This window comes from Acomys russatus, chromosome 4, assembly GCF_903995435.1.
Source record: "Acomys russatus chromosome 4, mAcoRus1.1, whole genome shotgun sequence".
Taxonomy (NCBI): domain Eukaryota; kingdom Metazoa; phylum Chordata; class Mammalia; order Rodentia; family Muridae; genus Acomys; species Acomys russatus.
The window spans coordinates 73,897,444-73,925,229 of NC_067140.1; the positions used below are offsets into that span (position 1 = coordinate 73,897,444).

Here is a 27,786-nt window from a genome sequence, read left to right on the forward strand (position 1 = left end):
ATTTGCCAAGGAAAGTCCAGGTAAATGTTTTTATTCCATATCACAGATGGGCATAGTAAAGCTCAGAGACAGTAAGTGATTGGAGCATTGGCAGGCTGTTTATTGTGAGGCACGTACATTCTACCTAAGTGATTTTGATTTGGAAAGCCCAATTATCTTTCTTATATACATACTTTTTCATACTAATTTTTTAAGTACACAGAAATGCATGCTTACAGAGTTGAACCCACACTAAAATCAATATTTAAAGCCTATGCTGTATGTTTTTTTAAAGATTTGTTTATTGTTATGTATACAGTATTCTGCATGCATGTACACCTGCATGACAGAAGAGGGCACCAGATCTCAATATAGATGGTTGTGAGCCACCATGTGGTTGCTAAGAATTGAACACAGGACCTCTGGAAGAAGAAGCAATCAGTGCTCTTAACCTCTGAGCCATCTCTTCAGCCCCCAGTGCTGTATGTTTTATGGGCCTCGTTTGTCCAGTGTGGTGCCTGCCATGATAAACATCTCTCCATTCAAAAAGAGAACTGGGCAAAGCTAGGAGACATTCTGTCTCTTACAATCTCTGAAACATTTCTATCCATTCTTTCATTCTTTCTTTTTATTTTTCCTATATTAATTACACATAATAATGGGTATGTCATTTTCATGCACATAAATAATGCATTGTGATCATATCTAGCAACCAAACCATTTTCTTGGCTAATTGTTCCCACTGACAAATCCTTCCTCTTTGCCTTGTCTTCCATTGCACGCCTTTCTCTTCTCTCTCTTTTTTGTGCATCTCATGATCCAGGAAGTTTAGCTAGAGTTGGTCACAAGAGCATGGGTAAGAGCTTACTTAGTGGAACAACCTTGTATCAGTGCCTATATCACTAAAGGAAAGGTCTTTTTGTCCCGTAGCAACCATAATTGCATTCATAGCCTCTAAGAAGGGCAAGGCCTGCTGAGTTGTTTTCCCACCCCATGACGGAATGTTGATGGCCCCAATCTTGAACAGGCCTTGTGTTGATAATTGTAGTAAGTAACAGTTCAAGACGATAAAAGTATGCCACATACCAGAGGATGAATTCCACAGTCATTTCCTCCTTCCTCCTCCTCATATTCTTTCTGGTGTTAACTTCACAATGTGCCCCGAGCCCTATAGGGGATGAGATAGATGTTTCATTTAGAGTTCAGCTTTCAACAGGTATTCTCAGTACTTTGAATAGTTATGAGTCTCTGCAGTAACTGCTGCCTACTGAACAAAACAAGTCTCTTTGACCAAAGCCGACAAGACCATTCATCTGTGGATGTAAACAAAAAATATTCAGAAAGCCACTTGACAGACCCATTGTACTCAGTTAACAAAATGACAAGTGTAGCTTCCCTACTAGGGCCCATGTTTTTGACCAGATATCAATTTAAAAGGGGGGGGGGTCCCCCCTCCGGAGAGTGGTTGGTTATCCCCATAACAGATTTGCCATTACTGCAACTGTGAGCTACTAACTACTAACTGGGTATAGTTAGTAATGTAACACGCAAGGTCCCCAACTATGTAAGACTTTTCATGACAGTTCTCCCGGAGCAGCTTGTACAACACTTTCTGCTATCGCACAGTTTAATTTCTTCCTTTTATAAGCAAAGCAGGTGTGGTTTCTTTAGCAATAATGTCCCTAGTGAGCAAGCAACATCAACAGCAATAGTGTGTATTGCTTTGTGGGCCTCAGGAACTTCTCGGACCAGTAACTCATGGTTGTTGGCTCACTCCAAAATGTCTTAATATTCTTGAAGCTAGGAATCCACTGCTTCTTACATAGACATCGTACCTCAAAAGGCCAACGCAGGCTCTCGCCCACCCTCCCCCTTAAGCAATTCTCATTTATTCACTAAATAAAATTGGGATCTTGTGCAAAGCATTAAAGATTGTTTCCAGATGAGTTTCAATTACATTTCCAGCGGCCGTTTTAACCCTCCAAACAACGGCCAGGGTATTCTTGCACAGAGCGGTCACATGCTCATGGAATTCTTCAATGTTTTTGCCTGTGTGTTTATCTTCCCTGACAGGGAAGTTTGTCTTGTCCCTTCAGCTGTGCCTGTTTTTCCATCTCCCAGCTAACCTTTCATTAGCATACCAGCCCTTTTCCTTCCCTCTATCACTGAATAGTGTAGTTCATGTTTGCTCTTCCAAATGCTTGCTTATGCATTCCTCACCATCAGTCTAAAGGAAGTTCCAAAATCAAAGGCAATATGTCTGCTGCTCCGGAAGACTGCTCTGTAGTCTGCAACAGAGCTCAAGGGGTGTTTAATATCTAATGTAATGAGTGAACCAGAGAAGGAAGCCTCAGTTTGTGGGACAAGGACACAGAGGTCTCCACTGAGACTCAAACCCTTCCAGTCTTCCCAGCCAGTCCTCCAGAATCCCCGCCCACTCCTCACAGGCCCTGGCTCTGCGCATGCCCCGTATCCAGGGCAGCCTCCGGGAGCGCCTCCCGGCCCCTCCTGGCGCTCGGGCGTGCGTTCACGGTCCCCGGGAGCGTGCCCTGCGTGCGGGTGCTCGCCTCGCCCGCCAGGCTCTGGATCCCTGAGTGCCCGGGCCGGGCCTGCGGAGCGGGCACCTGGTCGAAGCTGCGAGCGAGCGGCGGTAGCGTCCGTAGCCACGTAGAACGCACACGGTGAGTGCGGGCGGTTGCGCGCGTGCGCGGCGTGGGCCCAGGCTGGGGTGCGCGCCCGGAGTGGCCGAACGTGGGTGGGTGGGTAGGAGCGGGGGGGACAGGGCTGGTGGCGGGGCGGAAGGCGAGGGGAAGGAGTGGGCGAATGACCGAGGCTTCGAGTGGGGTACAGGGCGGAGGGCCGGGCACAGGGCGGAGGACGCGACCCCACTGAAAGCGAGGCGAGCCTGGCTGCGACAGGGCGGACGCAGTGGGCCAAACCACCTCCGTGGGGGCGGAGGTCCGGCACGGGGTGGTGGCCACCTGCACTGTGCAGGGCCGAGTCCGCAGCGAGCACAACGAGAACACCTAGAGGCCGGAGTAAACTTCTCCCAAGAAACTTATTGGGGCGTGGCCGACGGGATCCTGGGCTGGGGACCCATGCCCTGCCTTTTTGCCCTGGTTCCCGCAGGTGCGCCCTCGTGGGGGTGTCCTTTTGCTGCTGGAGTGCGTCCTCCAAGTTCTGAGTTCCTTGCAGGGCCCATTCGCTCTAAGGTAGACGTTGAAGTTTGGTGGCTTGGTTGTTTGCTGTCTTGGGAAGAAAAGGCACTTACTGCCTTTCTCTCACAGAAAGTATTGTTAGAGCGTGCTGCTTAGTCTGTGTTTCTAGCAACCTATTGTCCCATGTGCGCGTGCAGAAGACTAGCTAATTCTGTTTGTATATATATGTTTTAAAAGATGGCCAGTGGAGATAATTGGGCTTTTTCATTTTGAAATACTCCCGCCACTTCTGTAAACCCTGCCCTAGGATAGTTCCCAAGCTTGTCAATGTGGGAGATTCGCTGGGGAGTTTTAAAATCCCACCGCGCCCCCGTTGCACCCTAAACTAATTCCAACCCAAGGCGTTTATTTGTAAACGGTCCGCGTGTAATTCTAAGAGCTGTGGCGTTCAGAGACAGTCATTCGATAAGAGAAAGTCAAGACTTTAGGTTTTACAGAGTAGTGGCGTTCGGTTTGTAATTGCAGCAATGATATTCTAGTTCATTCTTCCTTGTACGGAACACACAACAGTGGTTTGTTTCCCACCGGGAAGGGGAAGAAGTCCCCAATACACAAAAGTGGGTTGTTTCCCGCCTGGTAGGGAGAAAACTCCCTAAGAGTCAAAGTGGAGCTAGCCTATATGACTCTGGTGTTTTGAATTCCTGTTGGAACTATAGTACTCCCCTTTGGCCCCTTGTCACAGCCAAGAGGCTATCTCATTTTAAGTTTTGCTCCGACCCTTGTTCCTGGGCCCCATATTTAGTGTTTCTCAGTCTCTGGCATAGTATCCCTTAAACTAGAAGCTAAAGGGTTACTGTGGGTTTCCATAGCAACGGGTCCTCCAGGGGAAGTGGGCGGGACCTCTTACTATTTGGTTTCTAAACAGGACTCTTCCCTTTCTGAAGATTTTGATTCGCCCTCCTCAGTTCTTTGGCCTCACTGCAGGTAAAGGCGAGGTTATCCAATTGCAGGCTTTCTTTCTGAGATAATTAGCGATTTTCATGGGAGGATACTTCTCAGGGCTACTCAGAACAGTACTCCTCACTCCTTCCTGAACCACTCTCTGTCCACACTTGATTTGCTTAGCAAAGATCCTTGTTCCTACAAACCTGAGAATTGTGAACAATGGTTATTTTAAAGTACTAAGAAAATTTTATGTTTTAGCAGTTTATAAACATGAAATATCCTACAGCAATGCAAAAAAAAAAAAAAAAAAAAAAAAAAAAAAAAGGAAGCGGGAGAAAAAGAAAAAAAGAAAAAAAAATGACTCTCACAATTTGTAAGGGAAAATGCCGCTGTCAGCAGTTTAAGTTGGTTCATTCCTAGAAGGTGTTTTCTGAGACTACTTAAAAAAGTTCAAACCAAACCACTTGCGTAATATTATCCTTCAAAAATGACAAAGGGAGAGACACAGAAATCCTTTCTTCTCCCAACACACATTTCAAAGCGGGGGGTGGGGGGGAGAAAGAAAAAGAAAAAAAGAAAGGAAGAAAGAAAACCCCAATCAACCCCCACCCCCACCCAAATGACACCTGAATAAAGCAGGATGGAAGTTGTTGCTTGTGTGTTTCAGACTTCGATTTTGAAATCGTTTAAGCTTCTCTGTAAGTAACCAGTCCCGGTGTATCCTTAGGTTTGTTCATGTGTGCTAATTCAGATTCTGTTAACCTGCTACTAACCAAATCCTGAACTTGACAACCTCATGGTGCTGAAATAAGTTTTTTTTTTTTTTTAACCTAATCATGTCTTTTTCTCACTACATACTGAAAAACTAACAGCCTCTGTCCAGTTGACCAGTGAGATCCTTGAAGACTGTGTTAATGTGCTGTCATTGATAGGCCCTTTTGAAATACTAGTTACAGCGATAGCTGAGAATTTCTGTTGTTGTAGGGTTTTAAAAGCATCGTAAAGCAAACAGCATTTGCCTTTATTTCAGGCTTTTGGGACTTTGCAAAAGATATTAAGGAAATGAAAGCCATAGTCACATCCCCTAGCAGTCACCATCTGCTAATTGCTTTCTATTTGCCTTTTTGTGTTTTCCTGCAGAAAGTCAGAAACAAGTTGGCTTTTTAATGTTTGCTTGTTTATGGAAACAGTCTAACTAAGTAGCTCAAGCTTGCCCAGGGAACTCAGTGTGTATTCCAACCATCCTCCTGCCTCAGTTTCCTGAATACTGAGATTATAGGCATGTGCCACCATACCTGGCTTTCTGTACTTTTAAATAGAACCCTTTAATTAGCATTACATCACAAATGTCTCTGCCTTTAAATCATTTGAAAATCAGGTTTTTGTGATGGATATGCCCATGTTCTTGCTTTATTGAGGTATTTTGTGTTTTTGTTTTTAATACTGTTTCCATTTTCAACACTGAGAATATGCTGTTAGGCTCTCAGGTTGTAAAGCCTAGATTGGCCACTTGTTGGTGACTTTAGTTATTTATTGTTTAAACATCCTTTCACGGGATAAGGATAACTGTAGTGGAGAGCTGTGGGGTGATAGATAAAGAAGGCCAGCAGGATGCCAGAGCATGTGGGCAAGGCATTCTTGGAAGCAAGCTCAACTGAGGTCAGTGCCCTGTGTGTCTTAGCGTCTGTGATTTGCTTGGGCTAGATTTACAAGCAGAAGAACCAGGTGAACTTTCTTTTTATGGTTCCTGAGGCTTGTTAACTTGCTTTTGCAATGGCCTGTCCTTCCCTTGCCTACTCTGTGGTCAGATGTTCCAGCACTTGAATCTTTAATCCTTTCTGACTTTCTATAAAGACTCATTTAGCTTTAATATGCTTTCTCTCTATTGAAGTTAGTAATTTATTACTTTGGGTAGTTGCCTATGTACCATTTCTACTTTACTTTTAAATGGTGATTTCTTTTAAAGCAAGTTAAATGCACATTTTATGTAAAACAAAGTACTGTGCGACTGTTTCATGTATGTGTATATATTTTTAATTATTCAGTTGTTGCTTTGGGTTTGGGGTATTTGAATCAGAGTTGGGATTTACTAAAAACTGCACATGGATCTTAAGAACAGGGTTTAAGAAAGAGAGAGGTACTCAAGAAGAAAGGCCTAATTGGAAGTGTAAATGTGGGCTCTTTCCAGAAGAGTCACTTTAATTACTCCTTAGTTATTTATGTTACAGTGTTTTCCAGACAGCAAAATACATCCATTTCTTTAAAAAATTTTTGACCCATTTTATTTTATATTATAATGTATCGCACATTGTTACCACAATTTTATATTTCCATGTTTTTAAGACCAGTTGTCTCTTTTGTCCTTTATGATTTTTTTTCCTGATAAACAGTTATGTTTGACAAGTCCAGGAGTGACATAAGTAAAGCAAAAAACTTTAGACATTGAAATCTGTTAGTCTTTTTTCATCAGTACACCAATCCAAATCTTAATGTCAAAGTCTTCAATTTAGATTATATAGAAATCTGGCAGATCAAGTCACATGACTTAAATCCTTTTACTGGCCTATCCTTTCTGATAAAGATGCTAGATTTAAATTAATCTGTAGATAGTTTTAAACTTGTCCCAGATTTGTAATCTCAGTGGCTTCCTATCCTTTTCTCTTAGTCTGTCTTCCAAGTGGTAACTGAATGAAGAAAGGGCATGAGTGCTCCTGAGTATTATTGAAGAGTGGGATTTATTGTAGATATGAGGGGAGAACACCTTATGTTGGGTGCAGATAATGACACTTGTAGTTATATTTTTGCAATAATTGCATTTTAAGTTTTGGCTTTATGGTAAGTTGCACTAGCATGTTTTAATCTTATAAAATGTTCCTGGAACATAATCGATAACTGTTACTGTATGGACTTGTGTTTTATTTTGATAGACAAAAGAGGAGTACAGCTTAACTTTTGGGTTTTCATGGCCCCATGTCAGGAAAGGGGAACTTTATCCTTTCATTTCATTTATGTTTAAAATTTTTTAAAAAATATTTTCTAGGATGGTATTTGAATGTTAGCAAATGGCCATTGGTGTGTTACTTATCTTAAAGTACTTATCTTAAAGTACTGATTTGAGTCTCATTAATCAGTTTGCATCAATCTTGACTCAATAGATAATTCCAGAAAGTTAAATTCATCAGAAGACTGAAATATAACACACCCAATCTCAGTCATGTTCTCCTTGGTGCGCAATATGAGTCAGTTACTGGGGGTTATTTGGAAGAAAATATTTCTGGTTACTAAATTCTCACCGTATCTACTGACAGCTTTTGAAATAATTGGTCATCCTTTCTTGAGTCACTTCTGTAGCTGATTCTTGTAGTTACTTCACATCTTCATTTTCTCCTATACCATTGGTCTTTTGGTTTTCTCATTCACATTTTTTTTAATATATACTAATTTCCCTTTTTACTAACCTACTGCTTCAGAATGGGCCAAACCTTACTTCCTACCAGCCTCAGTGCAAAATTAATACAGTACATTGTACCTCCAAGCAGTTTCCAAATGTATGTTATTACCTGTACATCCTCCACCCCAAACTTATCTTTTAAAAATTTAAATAACCTAGGCTTTAAAATCCCCAGTGCTCTCTGGGTCCAGATAGGCCAGATCCTTCATGACTCCCATTGCTTACACAGTGCCCTTCCCACTAACTCTGCGCTCTTCCTCCCGTTTCTCCTCTCACGTGCTCCACACCAGCTGTTCACCCTTCTCTGCTAACCCTTGAACACAGTAGGCCATTCCCATGCTAAGTCTGTGTGCCGTAATATTGCACACAGCAGTTATCCAGATCTGCTCATGACCAGCTCCCTCACCCACTTCAAGTCTTTGCCACGCTTGCACCTTTCCGGGGGAGTGCTGACCCTCACACCGCCATCAGATGGCCTCCATCCTTGCTGTGTATGCTTTCTCCTCTTCTTCTTCTCTATAGCATATCTTACCTTCTAAAGTACTTACAGCATCATTTTGGCTTTATGAATTGTTTCTCTCCCCCATTCCTGCTATACTTCCAGGGTCCGGGAAGGCGTGACTTTGATGTTTGTAGACTGAGTCCCAAATGCCTAGCATGTAGCGAATGCACAGTGACTATTTTCTTGGATAAGTATAGTCTTCCTACTCTATCTCCCCCAGTGTATTTCAAAGAAACCAGTATATTCATAACCCTTTGGCGCTTGTGGGCCAAACATCTGTACCTTGTTGAGGGTCTCCTGAAAGTCTCTTTCAAGCCCTTTGACATTTTTTGGTTTTATTATTTTTTTATCTACTTATTTATTTACGTTATTATTTGTCTGTTTTGGTTGGCCACCTCATTTCTCTGTATCCACTGTTTTTATTTTTTAAATGTCACATTCTTGTTCATTACTGAGAGAGTAACTTTGGCCCTTGACTGCTATTATATTTCAAATCTCTGCATAGAGAAGTACTCCTAATAACAACCACCACTTATTTTCATATGTTTGTTAGTGGAAAATATAAGCAGTTTATAGGCAAAATCCTTTTAATGTGCCTTGGAATGATGTACATGCCTAAATAGCCTGGAAATCCATTAAGTTCTTAATCTTACTATCCACATTACAAAAGCTAAGAAGGTTCCCAGAAGTACCTTTTAAGGGGGACGGTCCAGGCTGCAGGAAGCTGCTGGCAGCTGCTTGGACCCTGTGTGCTGCCCTTCCCCCTGCTCCTGTTTCCTGCCCACCAGGCATGTGTGCACAGTGCTGCCTCTTTCACTCTGGTCGCTTAGGGCCATAAGATCCTTGAGTGCTCGAAGCTGGAGTGTGTCTGTGGAACGTGGACTGTTCTGCACATGTGGCCAGCACTGGAGAGAAGGGTGAGCAGTCAAGCCATCCCTGAAGTTCCTCCACGTGACATCAGCCCTTAATTAGCAGATGCGTATAGCTTCTTTATTTGAATAGAGGGTCCAGTTAATTTGTACTTACCATTCAATTAGTGTTTCTGTGGGATCCATTCATGTCTCCCTGAAGTTTTTTAGCTGTTTTCTTTTCGCCAGTGTCACTAATATCTCCATACAGCTTGCATCAGTCCTGAGCTCCTGTTAGCAAATGGCTCTGGCATGGCCTCAAAGTCACCTTCATGCAGGATATACCTGACAATGTGAAAGGGTCATTTTTTTTTCTTAAAGTTTAATTGCCATGCAGAATTCCAAAATAGGGTTGATGAACTTTTTGTACATCTGTCATGCTAAAAGCTATTAGATCTTCTTGCACTTTGGATGAACTGTTTATCAGCTGATGTATATCACTTTCTTAACCAGCGTGTGATTCTTTGCATTGTGGCTAGATTCACTGAGTTATGTAAACCTTTCAGGTGTCCGTACTTTTCATTTTCTGCTGTTGAGAAATCCTATAATACGACAACCACTTTCATCATAACTGTTAAATACTGGGAGGTTTTCTGACTCCTGGTGTCATAATCATGGTTTCCAAAGTTCTGATTTTTGCTGAGAGGCTTGAATTTCACCCTCAGTAATAAATATTGTCACTCTTTCTTGAACTGTCAGTCTCTCTTTCTGTCTCCTCCCCGACCCCGTCTTTAGAAACTCTCTACCAGAGTCCGATAAGCACAGCTTGCCAGCTTGCTAGTTCCCTCAGGTAACAGTGGCTTGCGAATGCTGCGGGTTTGACTCACCCAGGTCTAGCAAATGCTTCAGTTTCGTCAGAAGCACCTTGTGCGGGCTTCTCATGTCATAGCACAGCGTGGGAAAGGTGTATGCTCACGCATCAGATCCATCAAGTTGAATGTTTTCTGTTGTTGTTCGGGGTTTTGGTTTTTGTTTGAGACAGGGTTTCTCTGTGTTGCCTTACCTAACCTAGACTTACTTTGTAGACCAGGCTGGCCTCAAGCTCACAGTGATCCTCCTGCCTCTGCCTCCTCAGTGCTGTGATTACAGGCATTCGTCCATTTCACTGTGGCTTCTCTTGTGGGTTTCCCCATGAAACATTACTTTGATGATAGCTAAGAAATGTAGAATTGTGCCAATATTCATTCAACTGTGCTGTTCACCAGTGGCTGAAATACACCTTATTGGTGTGGCAGGGGAGAACGAGGAAGGTCAGAGGACATTTTTTAGTATGTCCTTCTCCACCGTATCTTCCCTTCTTGATTGCAAGGTCCACTGGGGTGACCTTCCACGGCCTTTGCATGATAGTGAAAGCCTCTGGAGCAGTCCTTTTCCTTTGTAGAGTCCGTGAAGAAAATCCCCATCCTTTCTGTTTGTGGCAGAAAGCGCTCTCACAGAGATGTTCAGTTCTGCATCACTACTACCAGATGCTGCTCTGGGATTCTGTCTCTGGTGCCCATTTCAGCTACTTCCCTAAGCAGTGTGCTTCAGAAGTATTTAAGATACTGGGTACTTTCTCCAGGTTTGGTGACACTTGCCTTTAGTCCCAGCCCTCAGTTAGGCAGAGGCAGGTGGATCTCTGTGAGTTCAAGGCCAGCCTGGTCTACAAAGGGAGTCCAGGACAGCTAAGACTACACAGAGAAACCCTGTCTTGAAACAAACAAACAAACAAAAATACTTGATATTTTCAATTAAACAGATACACACAGAGTATATTTCCCTGATACCACCTCACAGAAATATGTTTTTATAAACCAGAAGAACTTACCCTTACATTTATTTATTTATTTATTTATTTATTTATTTATTTATTTATTTCCAGAATAATATTTCTATTGTGAGGGAATGTATAGATTGGAGATGAGCTGGAGAGCTGTCTTGCCTCTTCCTATCACACACCTGAGAGCTCCGCTCAAGTGCATGCAACAAGACACAGACATAAGTGGTACCTTTTTCTCCTTGTGGTAGGAGGTAGTCTGAAACTAGGCATGCGAGGGTGGTGATTTGCTGGGGAGGCATGAGTTTTTGGACTGCCCTATTCACACATGCCTATTTTATTGCTTTGTTTGAAGATTGGGTGCATCTAATGTAGTGGAAATTCATCCATTCAATGTTAAATACAGACGAAACACATCTCAGAGCCACAAAAGTCTTTTTAATTATCATTTTTTTGGATTATTCATATGACTGCTTTGCTCCTTTCATGTGGATCACATAATTTATCATCCTTTCCAGTTCATTAAATCACTAAAATTCTCTACTGCTGCTATAAATAAATGTGCCCGGCCATGAATTGGGTTTGCCTGAAAGCAGCTTTGTCCGGTAAGTGATCTTGCCCCTGGTTAGCCCACACTGCTCTGTGAATGTCTGCATTGCATTAAATGTTAGGCTTCTAATGAACAGAGCCCTACTTTAAGCACATGTAGGGACTTGCGTTAGATTGAGTTTTATTATTTTCAGTTGCATTAGCTACAAGTTGAATGTAGTATTCTAAGGCGCATTTGTGCTAGGACTTCTTTGGGAGAGCCTCCGGATGCAGCTAATAGTTCTCTGGGGTCTTTGCCACAGCATCCAGTTTGCACTTGCAACTCACACAGTTATGAGCACTTAGACCTCAAGCTCTGGCTAATTTACCCAAGATCAGTTGCACTGCACAAATTTATTATAGACTGCTAGCTGGATTTGGACATGTTGAGCCTGAACTTTGCTCTTATGTAACCAGAGAATGCCAGGTGTGTGGGTGTGGCCTGTTAGCTCTAGATAGAGATATGAGATGCGGCCCCAGAGAGTAGACTCTATTCTGGTGACATAAGGCAAGGTAGCGCCCTTGGGTGTGGAAAGCCAAGGAGTCCTGGGCTTGAGGTAGTCTCTGGACTGCACAGTGAAGAAAGAGGTAAGTTTCAGATGGGTCATAGAAAAGGGGCTGTGGGGATGACAGGATGCAGCAGAGCCGTGTGTCCTGTGAAGAAAGAAGACAAGTCAAAAGAGCTATAGTGAGTGCGTCAGTGTGGCCATAGCGATCCAGAACTCATTGTAACACATGGCTTTTTCCTGACTGTGAAAGCAAGATAGGGTTTCTTTTGCCTGGGTAGATGCTTGCGTGTTCTCCTGGTGTGCAGGAGAGTCCATGCCCACTGTGTTACCATAGGGTGTTTTAATGAAGAATCTCAGTGCAGCTGAGAGTTGGCCACCTGCCATTTAATAAACATCTCTTTTTTGTCTCCATGGTTGATGTTATTTTAAATTGTACTAGAGGATATTAGTATAAGCAAATAGTGAATCTTTAGTATTTCTACAACATGCCCACAGCTGCCTGAGCAAAGAGAGCTAGCTGACTTAGATACACATTTTGTTTTGTCTTTAGAACCTAAGGTTGGTTTTGGTCTGATTCCAGTTGTCACCACACTGACGTGGGATCTCCTGTGAGACCATGCAGCTGTAAACTATGGGGAAATGTTTCTCAGTGTGTTATTATAAAATTTAAGAGTTGCCCACTCTGAAGATGTATGTTAACTTCAGTGACAGTTAAGATCCATACCACATGCTTGTGCCTGAGGGTTGTGTGATGTAGATTGTGGAAACCAAGACTTTAGAGCAGATTCTTGACTTCAGAGCAGTTAGATTATTTTATCTTTACCTCTGGGTAGCACAAGCATTGACCCACTTAAATAGCATACTTATCATAAAATATAAAATGTACTGGTTTATGATTGGAATTGAACTTATGGTCCAAATACCTAATTATTCTAATATAAGAAATCAAGTATAGAAATTCCTCAGCATTTATTCATTTTACAACAACAAGAGAGGTAGGAACAGTAAAGGGACACTTTGCTAATGCCACCTTATTTCCTGGGGCAAATGGAGGGTCTCTGAATGTTTCTTTCTTGGTGTTCATGTCATTAAGGCTACGCAAAGAGTTATGAATACACTGCACCTTCATTATATGTCTTTCACAACACATCTAAGGAATTGCACAGTTTAAAGCTAATTTAAAACTAGGGGCAGGAGAGATGCCTTAGCTTTTAAGAGTGTATATTGCTTTTGCAGAAGACCTGGGTTCTGTTCCCTGCAACCACACAAGAGCTTTGCACTGCCTCTAAGTTCAGTTCCAGAAGACACAGTGCCCTCTTCTGGCATCCATGTGTATCTGCATGTGGTACACATAAACTCATTCTAGCACGTGTTCACTTTACATCCTGGTCATACCCCCATCCCTCCTCTCTTCCCAGTCCCACCATCTCTCCCCCTTCCCTATTTTTCAGATAAGGGAGCCCTCCTTCCCATCCACCCCAGCTCATCAAGTCACATCAGGACTGAGTGCTTCCTCTTCGTCTGTGGCCTGGCAAGGCAGTCCCACCAGGGGGAAGTGATCAAAAATCTGGCAACAGAGTCCATGTCAGGGACAGCCTCGCTCCTCTTATTAGAGGACCCACAGGAAGCCTGAGCTGCCCATTGGCTATATCTGTGTAGGGGGCCTAGGTCCAGTCTATGCATGGTCCTTGGATGATGCTTCAGTCTCAGCCAGCCCCTCTGGACCCTGGTTAGTTGGCTCTGTTGGTCTTGTGGAGCTCCTGTCACCTCCTGGTCCCTTTCTCCTTCCCCCCACTTTTCCACAAGGCTCCCTACACATGGCCCAATTAGATATATTGTTTTAAGTATACTTATATGTATACTTATATACTTCATCATTATAATGTTTCTCACTTTTAACCTAGTATATTAATACATATTCTATTTGTTTGAATATGCACAGCATCTTTTTGGTTCTTTTAAAGCCTAGCCTATAAAGGCTGAGCCATCTTTCCTTCCCAGACACAGCAACTTTTAAGGATTTGTTTCACCCCCAGTTTTACACAGTTGTTAGAGTTCATCTTTGATTGATAAATCTCTAGCAGCTATTACCCAGAGAGTTACTGGCTTAACTGTGTGCAGAGAGAAAATCCTGGAGGCGGGTTGTATTCACATAGGGATGTTCTTGTTTTACTGAGCCTGGCAATAGAAGTTCTCACTTCAGGATTTCCATCTACGCTTTCCACCATGTCAACAGTTGTCATAGTAGCACTTGCAGTTTAGAATTGTGATTATATACTTTATCAAATGCCTGCAATTATTCTAATGTAGATCAGCCAGAATTCTAAGCCCTCCTCTTATCTGTCGAAGGGCATAGTTAAACAACATAAGCGAAAGATTACTTTCTTTCTGTTGAGTTGTATAAGTTTGAGTTGAATTATTTCATTGATGTCAAGGCACCATTAGTTTTAAGATATGCTATTCTTTTATATAGTACAAGAAAAAAAAGGCCTAGTGGTGACTAGAGTCCAGATTAAAATATATTTATGTTTGTAGGAATACTTAGTCAATAAAACATCTCATACATATTTATACATAATCATATTGTTAAAATGTAAAGGAAATGATAGTAAATATTTCTTTTGAATATAAAATTTTATGTATATGTGCATATAGGTCTATATGTGCATATATACACATCTTTGTAAGTGCCTGTAAGTGCCAGAAGAGGGCATCAGATTTTCTGGAGCCAGTAAAAATGTATAGTGGGAACTAAATTCCAATCTTCTTCAAGCGAAGTAAGCATTCTTAGCCACTGAGCTATTTCTCTAGCCCATAGGCAGATTTTTTTTTTTTTTAATCCTAGAAACCTAGAGAGAAAATAATTCATAAGGTCATTTAGAGTACCTAAAACTTGATGATAGATACCCTTTCTATCAAAATACTGAGATACAGTATGTTGCAGAGCTGTAATTACTGGATATGTTAAATGCTATATAGGAGTTTTTAACAAATTAATTGCTTTTGCCTTCTGAGAAGTGATGCATTCTGACTTTGGATATTTCCCCCCTCAGATTTCAAGGTTAGCTGGAGTTCTTTTTGGTAAAGGAGATGCCTTAGTAAAACTGACGATATGCCTGTCTCATCTAGACAGCTGACGTATGCCTTGCCCAAAGGCTTGTATTAGGTATCATCGTCCTTGGTGCTACAGTTGAGTTATAGTTGGCTAGTGTGCGCATTGGCAGTCAAGTGATTAGATGACTGGCTCCCCTCTTCAGGTTAGTGGGGCACTAACCAATGCTGTCCTCCTGCAGTGTCGGCTCCAGGTATAGACTAACAGTGCAGGGTTCTCTGACATTGCTGTACCCCTGCTCAAAATGCATAGTTCAGAATCTTGATCATCCAGACTTGAAAATCAAAGCACTCTGTGAAGTAACTTGGTACTTGTGTGGTCCACAGCTGGGGCCATTGCACATCTGGAGAAATGTAATGGCAACTTGAAGATGGTGCAGGAATCAGAAGCCAGAGCTTTGGGTTTTGGTTGAGTTATTCTTGAGTCCAGTTGCTGCTCATAGTGCGAGCTTACCTTTGTAGACCATTTTCAACATTTATCAAAGTGCTTTCACAAACATATAATTTCAACTTCACAGTAAATGTGAGAGGGCTGAGCCATGTGTAATTATTCTATTTGGCAGATGGGGAAAATGAGGCCCTCAGATGCTAAGTAACCAGCTTTAAAGTTGCTTGTTCCTGGCTCTTGCCTTTTTCACTATACATGCCATGGCTTGGCTCTTTGTTTATCTCCAAATTTAGAAAGCATGTAGCATGTTTTCCAGCAGCTGCTGCTATCTTTAGGGACTGCCAGCATTTTGTCACTTATCTCTCTAGCCTCCCAGATCACAGTCATAACGTTTGCTTGGTACTGAAAGGAAAAATAAGCAAAACCCTAACAGCGTTCTATCACAACTCATCAGGCTGAACTGCTTTCCTGTTATGTCCTGTGACTGGGTGTTGGCAGTGACACTCTTTCAGTGTGCCACACTGCCTTGGGTTTTCGGGGCCCTGTAATGAGCTATGTACAAGTCCAGACAATGAGGCTAGAGTTAGAACAAGCTAAACAAGAGTTGCCAGCATTGTTGTTGCGGACACGGAGCCCCATGTTAACCAGGAATGGCTGGTTTCTGACCTTAGCTTTACCTGCATAGCCTCCTGGATTTCAGCAACTTCCGTATGGCTGTTCCCTCCCATTAGAGAACTTTCTAGACCCTGTTCATTTCTCTCCTGAAATGCCCCAGCAGGGATGTGTGGACCGTGTAAGTTCATGTCTTTTGTCTTTGTGAACTTTGCATATATATTTTTCTTTTATAGTGGATTAGAAATATGAACAGGATTGTGTGTGGTGTGATTGGTGTGAATGATCACCAGATTGAGTGGGACAAACAGAACGTGGCACACAGACCTGCTCCCAGGCCATGTGTCACCCTACTGTTTTTCTGTGGACTCTGCTTTACAAATCCCTCACGCTTCTGGCATGCAAGTGGCCTCTCAGCAAGACTGCTGCCTTCCAGACTTCCAAGAGTCCCTTTCCCAAACTGCCAGTGTAAGTCATACTAAGACAAGCCAACTGGGAGCCCTCCCATGGAGCAAGGATGATCTAAGTGAGCTTAAGCTCTGTTGATGATTTTCTCATTAATTCAGAATCCAATGAAAACAGATAATGGTGATTCAACTTTCTGGCAATTATAAAATCAATAGAAGCTCACTGTTGTTAGCCAACCTTTGGACCCGGGTTCCTTCCCCTCCCCTGTTGTGTGCCCAGCTCCTGATTCACTGCAGGCTCCACACAGTGTACTTTGGAAATGCTTTCTTTAAAGGGTGAAGGGCTTCTTGACCTAGTTACCTCATTTGACAGATTAACTATGTCTCAAAAAGTTCCAAAATTAAGGGAGTCTGGGAGCAAGTGAGAAAATGCTAGTTGGGAGGAGATATTTGGATGCTCTTTGCACATAGTAGGTGCTATGTCTGGATAGGTGAGCGGGTAGATGAAATTCTGTTTATATTTAAATAAAGGGAGCAGGATGTGTTTAATGTGGCAAAGTAGAAACAAAAGCAGAGAACAAAGATATGAAGATTAATATCAGGTTTTGGCTTTTGTTATGTTTTGGCTTTTTCATAACATTTTACTGCAGTGGTTCTCCGCCTGTGGGTTGTGACCTAGTGGGGAGTCCAGTGACCCTTTCACAGGCCTCACCTAAGACCATTGAAAAACACGGGCATTACATTGCAGTTCACAACAGCAGCAAAATCACAATTGTGAAGAAGCAACAAAAATAATTTTATGGTTGGGGGTCACTACAACATAGGGAACTGTATTAAAAGTGTTGCAGCGTTAAGGCTGAGAACCACTGTTTTACTGTGTTCTGGGTCATGTATTACTCAGAAAAGCAGATGAAAACTGTTAGTCTTTCCAGAAAAATCACTGCACACTGCCAGTTTTGCATTGATTTGAGGGATTTTGTGTGCATTCTGTTAAGTACGTGGGTCTACCTTTCCTTTTCTTCTGCTAGTCCCAAGTTCTTGGTGAAAAGAGTTTTGGATGATAAAACTTTAGATACCCCACTAAATAATCCAGTGCCCTTAACCCAGTCATTAGGACAATAGTATCAAGAGTAACACCGAAATATAAAGAATTAACTAGAAGTGATTGGCTTGAGCTTTCTGTCTTTCACTCTTCTGCTATAGGTGCTCTGCCTAGTCAGACCATAAAGTGCAATTCTAACTGGATTAGGCAGCCTTGGAGAAATGCCCTTCAGCTGAGAAAAGCAAGTCCCTTAAAACGACTGCGATTTAGAGCCCCTTCCCATAGTCCCACGCAGTTAGGTGGCAGTTAGGTGGCTTAGGTGGCAGTTAGGTAGCTTAGGTGGCAGTTAGGTGGGTTTCTGGGTTGCTGAAGTTGAGAATTCGTGCAGAAGCTTTCTGAGACAGCACTGGGGAGTCGATTATTTCAGTGTTGGCTGCATTGCCTGCTTGGTGTTTTTGAATCCTGCTGTTGACCTGTGGGAATCTGGATTAGAGTAGAGTGTCTTTAACAGAGAACCACACACATAGTTGTACGCTAATTCACTTTTGAAGTTAATTCACAATTGAAGGTAAGATGTGCAAGCTGTTGAACCTGGATCTTTGGGAAGTTTTTCTCAAACTTCAGTGCTGTACATAGTGTGGGAAAGCCCTTGGTCAAATGAAGGTGTGATCCAAAACCTTGTGATTCTGAATTCCCTAAAGGCTCCTAAGCCCTGCTGTTGCTGGCTCTGGGGCTGCAGGTTTTGCAGCAGTGTGTGGCCTGTCTTGTCACCAGAGCAGGAAAGACAGCTGTGTGTGTGTGCGCGCCCGCGCATGCGTGCGTTGTGTGTCTTTTAACAGCTACCCCACCAGCCTGTGCCCGAGTGAATGGCCTTCTGGAGCAAGCACCGCTCGAGCGAGTCCATACTCAGTCCTCTTTCACTTACCTTTCATTTTTCAAGCTTTTCTACAAAGCTTGACTTTTCCAAATACCGTGGATCTTTAATTTCAAAAGGAGTATATTCTAAGATATTATCCAGTTTCCTTTCTTGAGCTAGACCTCAGTGATGTAAAGGCTCCAGATCCTTGTGTTGGATGTTGAGCTGTCTCTATGTAAGATGAGTATCGACCTCAAAGCCTCACATGGTGTTCTTCTGTTTCTTCCGATTTGCCTCCTTCAGTTGCCAATTGATAATGACTGCCTTGAAGCAGCTGGCTTCCTTTCCATTTTAATTGATTAGTTCTGACCCGAGAAGCCAGATACTGGGTTTGTTAGAAATATGTTTGGGATTTATGCTCAGAAGGACCCGCCTGTCAGAAGGGCTTTCCAGGCAGATGAACGAGAACTTCAGCAGCAGCCACCTAGTCCAGATGGGCAGCTCACTCGTTTTCCTAGTGTCTTTTCCTTGGTGCCGTGTGTGTGTGTGTGTGTGTGTGTGTGTGTGTGTGTGTGTGTGTGTGAGAGAGAGAGAGAGAGAGAGAGAGAGAGAGAGAGAGAGAAGAAGAGAGAGAGAGAGAGAGAGAGAGAGAGAGAGAGAGAGAGAGAATATATGTATGTGTTTGTTGAGTGAGCGAGTGTGTGTCTGAGTGTGTCTCAATCTGTGACTGTGTATGTTTGTGTTTTATGGTGAATGTATATGGTATGGGGTGGTGTGTGTGTGTGTGTGTGTGTGTGTGTGTGTGTGTATAGCAGAGGTTGACAATGTCTTCTACTGCTCCCTGCCTTATTTTTAGTGACGGAGTATATTCATTCAATTGTAGTTTACCAGTGAGCTAGGCTAGCTGGCTAGCAAGGCCTCACTCTAACCCTTTACCCACTGCTAGAGCTGTGATTACAGGTACATGTTGTTATGTTAAGCTTTGCTTTTCCCACCCCTCTCCCTTCTTTTCTCTCTCCCTTACCCCCTCTTTTCCTCCCTTGCTCCCTTACTTACTTTTCTATGTGCTGGGACCCAATCGTGCAAAGTACTTGCACACCAAGTACTTAACTCACTAAGCCATCTCCCCAGCCCCTAGGGTAGCCATGTCTGTGTCTCTCACACTGCTCACAGTGGCTTTACAAAGGAGTTTTAATGATAATGACAGCACAGAGGCTATTCCCTGGATTGACTTAGTGATTAGGTGCTCGGGATTTAAAGACTGACTATTGGTATATAATACGATTAGTTACAGTAACAACTAGTTCTCATTTGCCAAGGAGTCATCCTGCAGGTGAGTGTTCCACAGCACACAGGGCTGTGGCCCTGAAGAGTCTTTATTGAGGGGCAGCAAATAAACTCTACTTTGAGTAAATCAGAGTAATCCCATAGCTAGGTGTGAGGGTCACTCTAGTCCTTAGTCTCTCTTTACAAATAAGTACGCATGTCTAGGAGCTCCAGGAGATGCTGTTTTGCTAGAAGCTCTGAGGGAGCCTTATTCCCATTTAAAGCAAAGAGCCCTTTTGCCTTTTAGCTAGGTAATAGAGGATTTAGAGCACTCTAAGTAGACTTACTGCTGTGTTAGAGCATGTGGATCGGTTTATTTAAAAGTTGTATGACAAGATTATATTTAATCATAAGAGTTGAGTTGGATTTTGAGATCCTGAACAGGGCTCCTATCTGCCTTTATCTTTAGTAAATTACAGTGTTTAAACACTGATTGATTATCACATTTGTCTCATTTGAATGGTTTTGTTTTGTTGTTGTTGTTGCTTTTTGTTTGTTTGTTTTGGTTTTTGGTTTTTGGAGACAGGATTTCTCTGTGTAGCCTTGGCTGTCCTGGACTGAACTCACTTTGTAGACCAGGCTGGCCTTGAACTCACAGTGATCCACCTGCCTCCCAGCTTCCCAAGTGCTGGGATTAAAGGCATGTACCACCACACAGGGCTTTGAATGCTATTTTTATACCTAGAATTGTTTTATTTCCAGCACAGCTAAGGGTGCTGGTACATGAGCTAATTGTAATTAACAGGATTTTGTGACTTGGGACTCCTGTCCAAGATCACTGCGGAGCTAGAAAACATTAGAAGGCAAGTTAAATGCATGGTCTTAGCAGAACATTCAGAGACTGAAAAAAAAAAAAAAAAAAAAGAACACCCTGCTTCGACCCAGCTGTACTTAAATGTGTTTGGTTTAGTTTCAGTACATTGATTCCCTTTGGCTTTAAAGACTAAAAGATCCTGTTTGAAATAGTTGCAAGTAAATGCTGCTAGGAGGAAGATTTTTGCCAGAAAGAGAGATTAGACATGTGTTCCCATTCTTTGTTAATGGCTTTTGCTTGTTTCAGTTGAAATGAAAATGTTCCTGTACTAAAGAGAAACATGCCCCTCCCTTCCTGTTTGCAGATGTCTTTCATTTGCTGTTTATCTTATTTAAATATACAGTAGGAGAGAGAATGTAACTGCTGTTCCTTTAATACCGAGCTGAGCACGCTACAATAGGTGTCACTGTTTGGTTTGGGCCAATCCTGATTGGTGGCTTCAGCTATTGGCTGGGAGCGCTGGCTGTCTGACTCGTCTGCAGGCCCTGTAATACCTACTCTGCTCTCTCCGATCCATTCACCACACAACTTCGCCGGCCGCACAGACTCGCTGGGCTCCGCACATCTTGCTAACCTAATTCAGAAAGCAAGCGCCTCAGCTGTCTGCGGCTTGCCTCCTTCGCGCAGCATAGGCTTTCTAGGCGATCCAGAACACGGCTGTCTTTATGAGCAAGTAAGAAAAACAGGAATCATGATGGGAATGTATTTAACAGATCCGGTCCTGGATAAAACTTAAAGACAGTTTCTCTTCAACATAGTGAAAAGGTCACCTTGCCTGGCTGGGAAAAGCAGGAAAATACCAGCTTGTCGGTTTTCTTTTAACATCTTAGCTCTGGCTAGCCTCTTTGCCTTGATGTTCGAGCAAATTTGGAATATCTAGCCCCAAAGAGAGACATCCTGTACTCATGGTAGATGATAAAGAAAAGAACATGAAATGTCTCACCTTCTTCTTGATGCTTCCAGAGACAGTAAAGAACAGGTCTAAGAAAGGCTCAAAGAAAGCAAGCAGCGGCAGCGGCAGCAGCAGCAGCAGCAGTGGTGGTGGTGGTGGCAGCAGCGGCGGCAGCAGCAGCAAGTTGCCCCCAGTTTGTTATGAAATAATTACCTTGAAAACTAAAAAGAAGAAGAAGATGGCTGCTGATATATTCCCCCGTAAGAAGCCAGCCAACTCCAGCAGCACCACTGTCCAGCAGCAGCACCAGCACAATCTCTGTAACAACAACCTCATCCCGGCCCCCAACTGGCAGGGTCTTTATCCTACCATCAGAGAAAGGTAAGCGCCTGTGCCGCGGCAGCCGGCAGCGGCCAGTGTGTTTACTTTCAAAGTTTGCCAATATTGAAGGCTCTGCTTTTACGTGACCTGTAATGCATTTTAATGTGAATCTCCGCTTCCTCTTTTCCCAGAAGCTTGACCAGCAATGGAAAGCTGCCTTGTATCTTTTCCAAAACAGCTGCTTTCCTCTTAGATACAAATATTCCTGCAGGCTGGAACGTTTAAGTGGTAGGGTTGTGTCTGTGGAGCACAGAAGAGAGACACCCTCCATTCGTCCTAAGCCATGTGAAAGTTTGGATAACTCCTCCTACGTTAGCTGCTTCCCGTGTGTCTGCAGTGATTTCAGACACTTGTGTACTTGGACCCTCTCTTTGCTCTTTTGCTGTGAAGTCACTGAACTGTTGTAGCTTAGCTTGAGGCGCGTCTGTAAGTTTTGCATGCTGGGGCAAGGGACGTTAAGAGTGCAGGCCGCCGTGAATTAATGAGTTGCCTCTTGTTTGCAGAAATGCGGTGATGTTCAATAATGACTTGATGGCAGATGTACATTTTGTGGTTGGGCCACCAGGTGGGACTCAGCGGTTGCCAGGACACAAAGTAAGCAACAGCTGCATTACCGGTTTAGTCCTGAGATTTACATAGTGAGACCTTCTTAGACAGAGCCTGCCTCGGACAGGCAAGGCTTGTTTCACCGGATTACAGGGAAAGCAGACCCTTTGCAAGGGCTTGGCCACACTTACTTTTGCCTTTATTCCCCTCCACACGGTTTTATACGTCACCCGGAAACGTGCTCTCTTCACTCTCCATATCCGCAAAGCCCTCTGTTTACTGTTCCAATAGAAATCAGATAAATGCACTTTGGTTTTATTTAGTTCACTGTGAGAGTGAGGTGGTATACATTAATGTCACAGCTGAGGTACTGATGGAGAACCTGTCTTTGGGTCCCCTGTCAGGATACACCCTGAAATATTCTGGCTGTACATTTCCCTAGCTCTGACTTGCCAGCTGTTCCGGGGGATTGGCTTGCTGGAAATGCTCTCTGTTTAGTGCATGAAATGAGATTTCCCTTTCTTCACAGTATGTCTTAGCTGTTGGGAGCTCAGTGTTCCATGCAATGTTTTATGGAGAACTTGCTGAGGACAAAGATGAAATCCGGATCCCAGACGTCGAACCTGCTGCCTTCCTGGCCATGCTGAAGTAAGCATTACTTGTGTGCTTGCCAAAAGTGAGCTTGTGCTGTTTGTGCTCTGCTGGCTTCTCCCTCAGACCTAAGCCCTGTGTAAGAGAAAAGCTTCCAAAGAGAGAGGGTGCTGCTCGCCTTGTAATGGTTTTGGAGGAAACTGCTCTTCGTCTTTCTGTGGACATCAGATGGAATGTTGCAGGCGTTTAGAGCCATGTCTTAGCCTAGAGCCTGGGGGCAAAGAGCTTATGTGAGCTGCTTTTTAATGACATTTTAAAAGAAAAATAGCTTTCCTGTATACATGCAATTTAATAAGCATGTGTCCATCCCTTCCCAAAAGGCATGCCCCACCCCCACCCTCTGAAAGCAGTGCATGCAGAGAAGCATCAGAGAAACAGACCTTTACTTTACAGTTGGAGGAATTATGTACCTGCTTTAGCTAGGGACCCTGGGGAGGGTGCGTCTTCTGGGTGTCTCATGACACCAGAAGTGGAACTTAGTTATTTTCAGATCTTTGCCCACACATATTTTACACACACAATTGGACATGCGATGGTGATGAAGAGATTTTTGAAGGGGGAAACAGTGTTTCTATAATTGCCTGTAGATTTATGCATGCAATCTTCAATTAGTAATATAGAAGTACAAAAAGATTAGGCTATTACATATTTATTTAAAAAGTTTTATATCTTATAGATCCTGTGCAGACTATTGCATGTTAATCAGGCACCAAGAATCATCTTTACCCATGTCTAGTGCTAGACAGTGGGTTAGTCTGTATTATGTTTAAGCACAGTTACTTTTAAGTTGTGTTTTGTCTATTTTCAGCACACTAATATACGAGTTCAAGGTTATCTTGATGGTCTGGGGATTTCAGTTTACTGGAGTGAATTTTTTTTTTTAAAATAAGTTTGTTTTGTTTTTTGAAGAAAAATTGTCCAGTGGATCAACAAGTTTGATAATATTCTCACAAACTTTAAAAAACAATTATTATTTATTATTTCTTGCTTACTGATAAATAAATTATAGTCAGTTCTAGAGTTTTAAATGTTTAATTCCTTGTACCTGTTAAGGCTTTGAAATCTAATTGAACTAGAACTTTCACAGTGGGAAGCAGGGAGATTAAAGGTAAGGGAGTATGTGAAGCACCTTAACATTAACCGCTTCCTCACTCCTCAACCTTCAGAGTCCATTAGAGACAATCACCCTGAAACCTCAGGAACCTGCCGGGATCCTTGCCCTTCCTCACTGCATGTGAAGGCAGCTCCGTGTGTGTGTGTGTGTGTGGGTGTGTGTGTGTGTGTGTGTGTGTGTGTGTGTGTGTGTGAGAGAGAGAGAGAGAGAGAGAGAGAGAGAGAGAGAGAGAGAGAGAGAGAGAGAGAGAGAGACAGTGCCATCTGTTGTTGAGTGGAGTGCAGCCCTACCTGGCATTTTGGCTTCACTGAAGTCAAGTATTGTGTTACATCCCAGACACAAGTACAATCACGAGACATGCGCAGGAGTGGCAGAGAGTTGCATCTGGCCCAAGCCTTTGATTCACCATTTGCCAAATATCTTCTCCTATACATGTATTGCCTACAGCCTATTAATACGGTTTTTTAAAAGTTCTGGGATCAGCTGAAGGGGTTAGACTACAACTGCAGTCGGGTCCCATTCGCCTTGGTGTGCTGCAGTTGAGACCGCAGTAACTGAGGTTTCCCCCTCCCGTGTCCTAGCTGAGTAGCTGTACTTTTAGAAAAGGTGAGGCTGCAAATCCAGCTGTGTTCTGGATGCTCTCCTGCTCCTAGCCTCTAGGCAAAGCGCAGCTGTGCTGCAGCTGTGTTGTCAAGTGGTCTTGCCAGTGTAACCAGCTTAGCCTACTAGAGAAGAGAGTTTCCTGGAAGCAAATGTGTGTGACCGTGGAAACTGTTTTGGCTTGTGTGTGTGTGTGTGTGTGTGTGTGTGTGTGTGTGTGTGTGTGTGTGTGTGTGTGTGTTTATGTTCCCCCCGCCCCTTGCAAAAGCTATTCTTGATATTTAAAGTTAGGTGTGTTTTACAAACATGGATAAAACAACTATTAAAAAAATCAGATAAAGTACTCTATAATTTGGCCTAAAAATTTGAAAGGATAAATTTTCCTCAGTGTTGTTCACTGGTAGAGTTCTCACTGACTATCCTTTTACCCTGTACTATAAGATAGCAGGTGGCCCCAACCTTTACATACTGGTTTGAGAAATTACCATCATCCCCAAATACCAAGAAGTATTTTATCTCCTAAGATAGGCACAGCTCACTGAGGCACAGAATTAATGCACATTTAAGTTCTCTCTCTGCTTTGTCTTTTAATAGATGCATGTGAAAATAATGTACTCTTCACTTCTGAAAGTAGGAGGACTATGTGGTGACACATACGATTTAGAAGTTTATAACTCAAATGATTTTGTGGAGTTACCTGAAAAGTTAGTATTGAAATTTGAATGTGGCGACTTAGTGAACTTAGAACCACTTCAGAAATATTTAGTATCCAGTTTTATTTTGTGTTTTAGAAAAGCCTCAAATCATTAAAATGTAACTTTTTACCTTAGAGTGTCAAAAAACATTTGTTTTTACTGAATGTGCAGAAAATGGAATAAAACTGTACATACCTACTTTCAACACTGGTGGGGCTGAAAAGAGAGGAGGCTCAGAGGGTAAAGTGCTGCCGCTGCTGCTGCAGGGGACAAGACTTCAGGTTCCCGCCCCCTGTCAGATGACTCACAGCTACAGGTTAACTCCAGTTCCAGGGGATCTGGGGCCCTCTTCTGGCCTCCACGAGCTTTCAAGTAAACAAGCATACATACTTGCACACACATAAAGAAGTAATAAATACTTGTAAAACTGTGATATTGGGGGTGTCAGTACTTAATACAGTGTGGTAGAATTTTGCCCTGTTTTCATCTTATCTCTGTTATGCAGCCATCTTTGAGATAATTGCAGTATCTCCTGTTTTGTTGAAAACGTACCAAATACGTCTTTATAAGACAGAGGATGAATGGTACCAGAAAGTCAATCCCTTTAATTATATAAGCTTACTGCTGAGCTGAAATCTTAATACCTTATGAATGTTTTTCAGATGCTTCTTTAACATGTTTGCAGTAACTGTCACATGAAATTATATTGTTGGAGAGGCTTGAAAGCAGTGGCTTCCTTCCTTGCTGCACATGCTCATTTTGTGGAAATCCGCTTACATGTTGGATGCTTTCTTCCAGATACATCTATTGTGATGAAATTGACTTGGCTGCAGACACGGTGCTGGCCACACTGTATGCTGCCAAAAAGTACATAGTTCCTCACCTTGCCAGAGCCTGTGTGAATTTCCTGGAGACCAGCCTGAGTGCCAAGAACGCCTGCGTACTTCTCTCTCAGAGCTGTCTGTTTGAGGAGCCGGACCTGACGCAGCGCTGCTGGGAGGTGATTGATGCCCAAGCTGAGTTAGCTCTCAAGTCCGAGGGATTCTGTGACATCGACTTCCAGACACTCGAAAGTATCCTCCGCAGGGAAACGCTGAATGCCAAAGAGATAGTGGTTTTTGAGGCAGCCCTGAACTGGGCTGAAGTAGAGTGCCAGCGGCAAGACCTGGCCTTGAGCATCGAAAATAAGCGCAAAGTGCTAGGGAAGGCCCTGTACCTGATCCGCATCCCCACGATGGCCCTGGATGACTTTGCAAATGGCGCTGCACAGTCTGGTGTATTAACTCTCAACGAGACAAACGACATCTTTCTCTGGTACACAGCGTCCAAAAAACCGGAGCTGCAGTTTGTGAGTAAAGCCCGAAAGGGCCTGGTCCCCCAGCGTTGTCATCGGTTCCAGTCATGTGCCTATCGGAGCAACCAGTGGCGCTACCGGGGTCGCTGTGACAGCATCCAGTTTGCAGTTGATAAGAGGGTGTTCATTGCAGGCTTCGGGCTGTATGGCTCCAGCTGTGGCTCTGCAGAGTACAGCGCTAAGATTGAACTCAAACGGCAGGGTGTGGTCCTGGGCCAGAACTTGAGCAAGTACTTCTCTGACGGATCGAGCAACACCTTCCCTGTCTGGTTTGAATACCCAGTGCAGATTGAACCAGACACCTTCTACACAGCCAGTGTGGTGCTGGACGGCAATGAACTCAGCTACTTTGGACAAGAAGGCATGACGGAAGTTCAGTGTGGCAAGGTGACTGTCCAGTTCCAGTGCTCCTCAGACAGTACCAATGGCACTGGTGTACAGGGAGGGCAGATCCCCGAACTCATATTCTATGCTTGAACCTTCCTTTCCTTATGCAGCACGAGGCGCCCGCATGGGCCCTCCTTGCCTGACGCTTAGCTCATCTGCAGATATGTGGTCAGCACAGGTAATTTGTAATGAATGAAGCAGTAGACAGTTTCTAATGTCTTTGAACCTTTTAATTATGTACAGGCTAAAATGCAACATTCCGCTTCTAACTATATGCTTAGAGGAGCCAAGTTCTTACTCAGGCTTTGTGGTTTTAGAGTTGCGTCTGTACGCCTAGGGAGATCATGTGCTTTTCCAAGTGCCCACCAACCTCCCACTTTGTACCTCTGAAGAAGATTTTGGATCAACTTGAATTTCCTTTGATGAATGGAAACATGTATTCTAAAGTAGTATCAGTTATTTTTAAACAGAACCCCTTCCTTAAAAAAAAAACAATCAAAACAAACACATCAGGTAAGCCTCAGTGTACAAATTTGAAAAGATTTGCTTTGGAACAAGTCAACTTAGAAAGTAGAGGTAGGCCAATAGTCCTGCTTGACTCTGCTCTTCCATATTTGCTGTGGCTTCCCGGCCTTGCTTTTAGATTCCTTGTATCTTAGGTTCACATGTGTTGCACACTAACAGTTGACACTATTGGGGTGAGGACTTGGGTGTTTGTGTAGGTCCTGACTTCTGCTAGAAAGCAGACTTAGATACTTCCAGCGTAGAAGACACGATGCAAGAATGCAGACACTTCTTTCCGAAGTGATGAAGT

General features: G+C 43.1%; 1 protein-coding gene across 2 annotated transcripts; it reads left to right on the forward strand.

Moving 5' to 3' along the window:
* The first annotated feature begins 2,493 nt into the window (after positions 1-2,493).
* On the forward strand, positions 2,494-27,786 carry Btbd3 (BTB domain containing 3). 2 transcript variants are annotated; one of them, XM_051144727.1, is made up of 5 exons: positions 2,494-2,660; positions 21,316-21,625; positions 22,129-22,219; positions 22,701-22,819; positions 26,030-27,786. In XM_051144727.1, the coding sequence occupies exons 2-5, from the start codon at positions 21,483-21,485 to the stop codon at positions 27,060-27,062; spliced, it is 1,386 nt and encodes a 461-aa protein (XP_051000684.1). In that variant the 5' UTR covers positions 2,494-2,660; positions 21,316-21,482; the 3' UTR covers positions 27,063-27,786. The 2 variants fall into 2 exon arrangements, with proteins under 2 accessions (XP_051000684.1, XP_051000683.1); XM_051144726.1 differs by lacking the exon at positions 2,494-2,660 and having other exon boundaries at positions 20,685-21,625.

Bases quoted from the DNA above. Each gene is read 5' to 3' on its own strand.
- Btbd3 (XM_051144726.1), top strand. From the start codon at position 21,258: ATGGTAGATGATAAAGAAAAGAACATGAAATGTCTCACCTTCTTCTTG. The intron at 22,220-22,700 runs GTAAGCAACAGC...CTTTCTTCACAG, and splicing joins AGCGGTTGCCAGGACACAAA to TATGTCTTAGCTGTTGGGAG. The intron at 22,820-26,029 runs GTAAGCATTACT...GCTTTCTTCCAG, and splicing joins GCCTTCCTGGCCATGCTGAA to ATACATCTATTGTGATGAAA.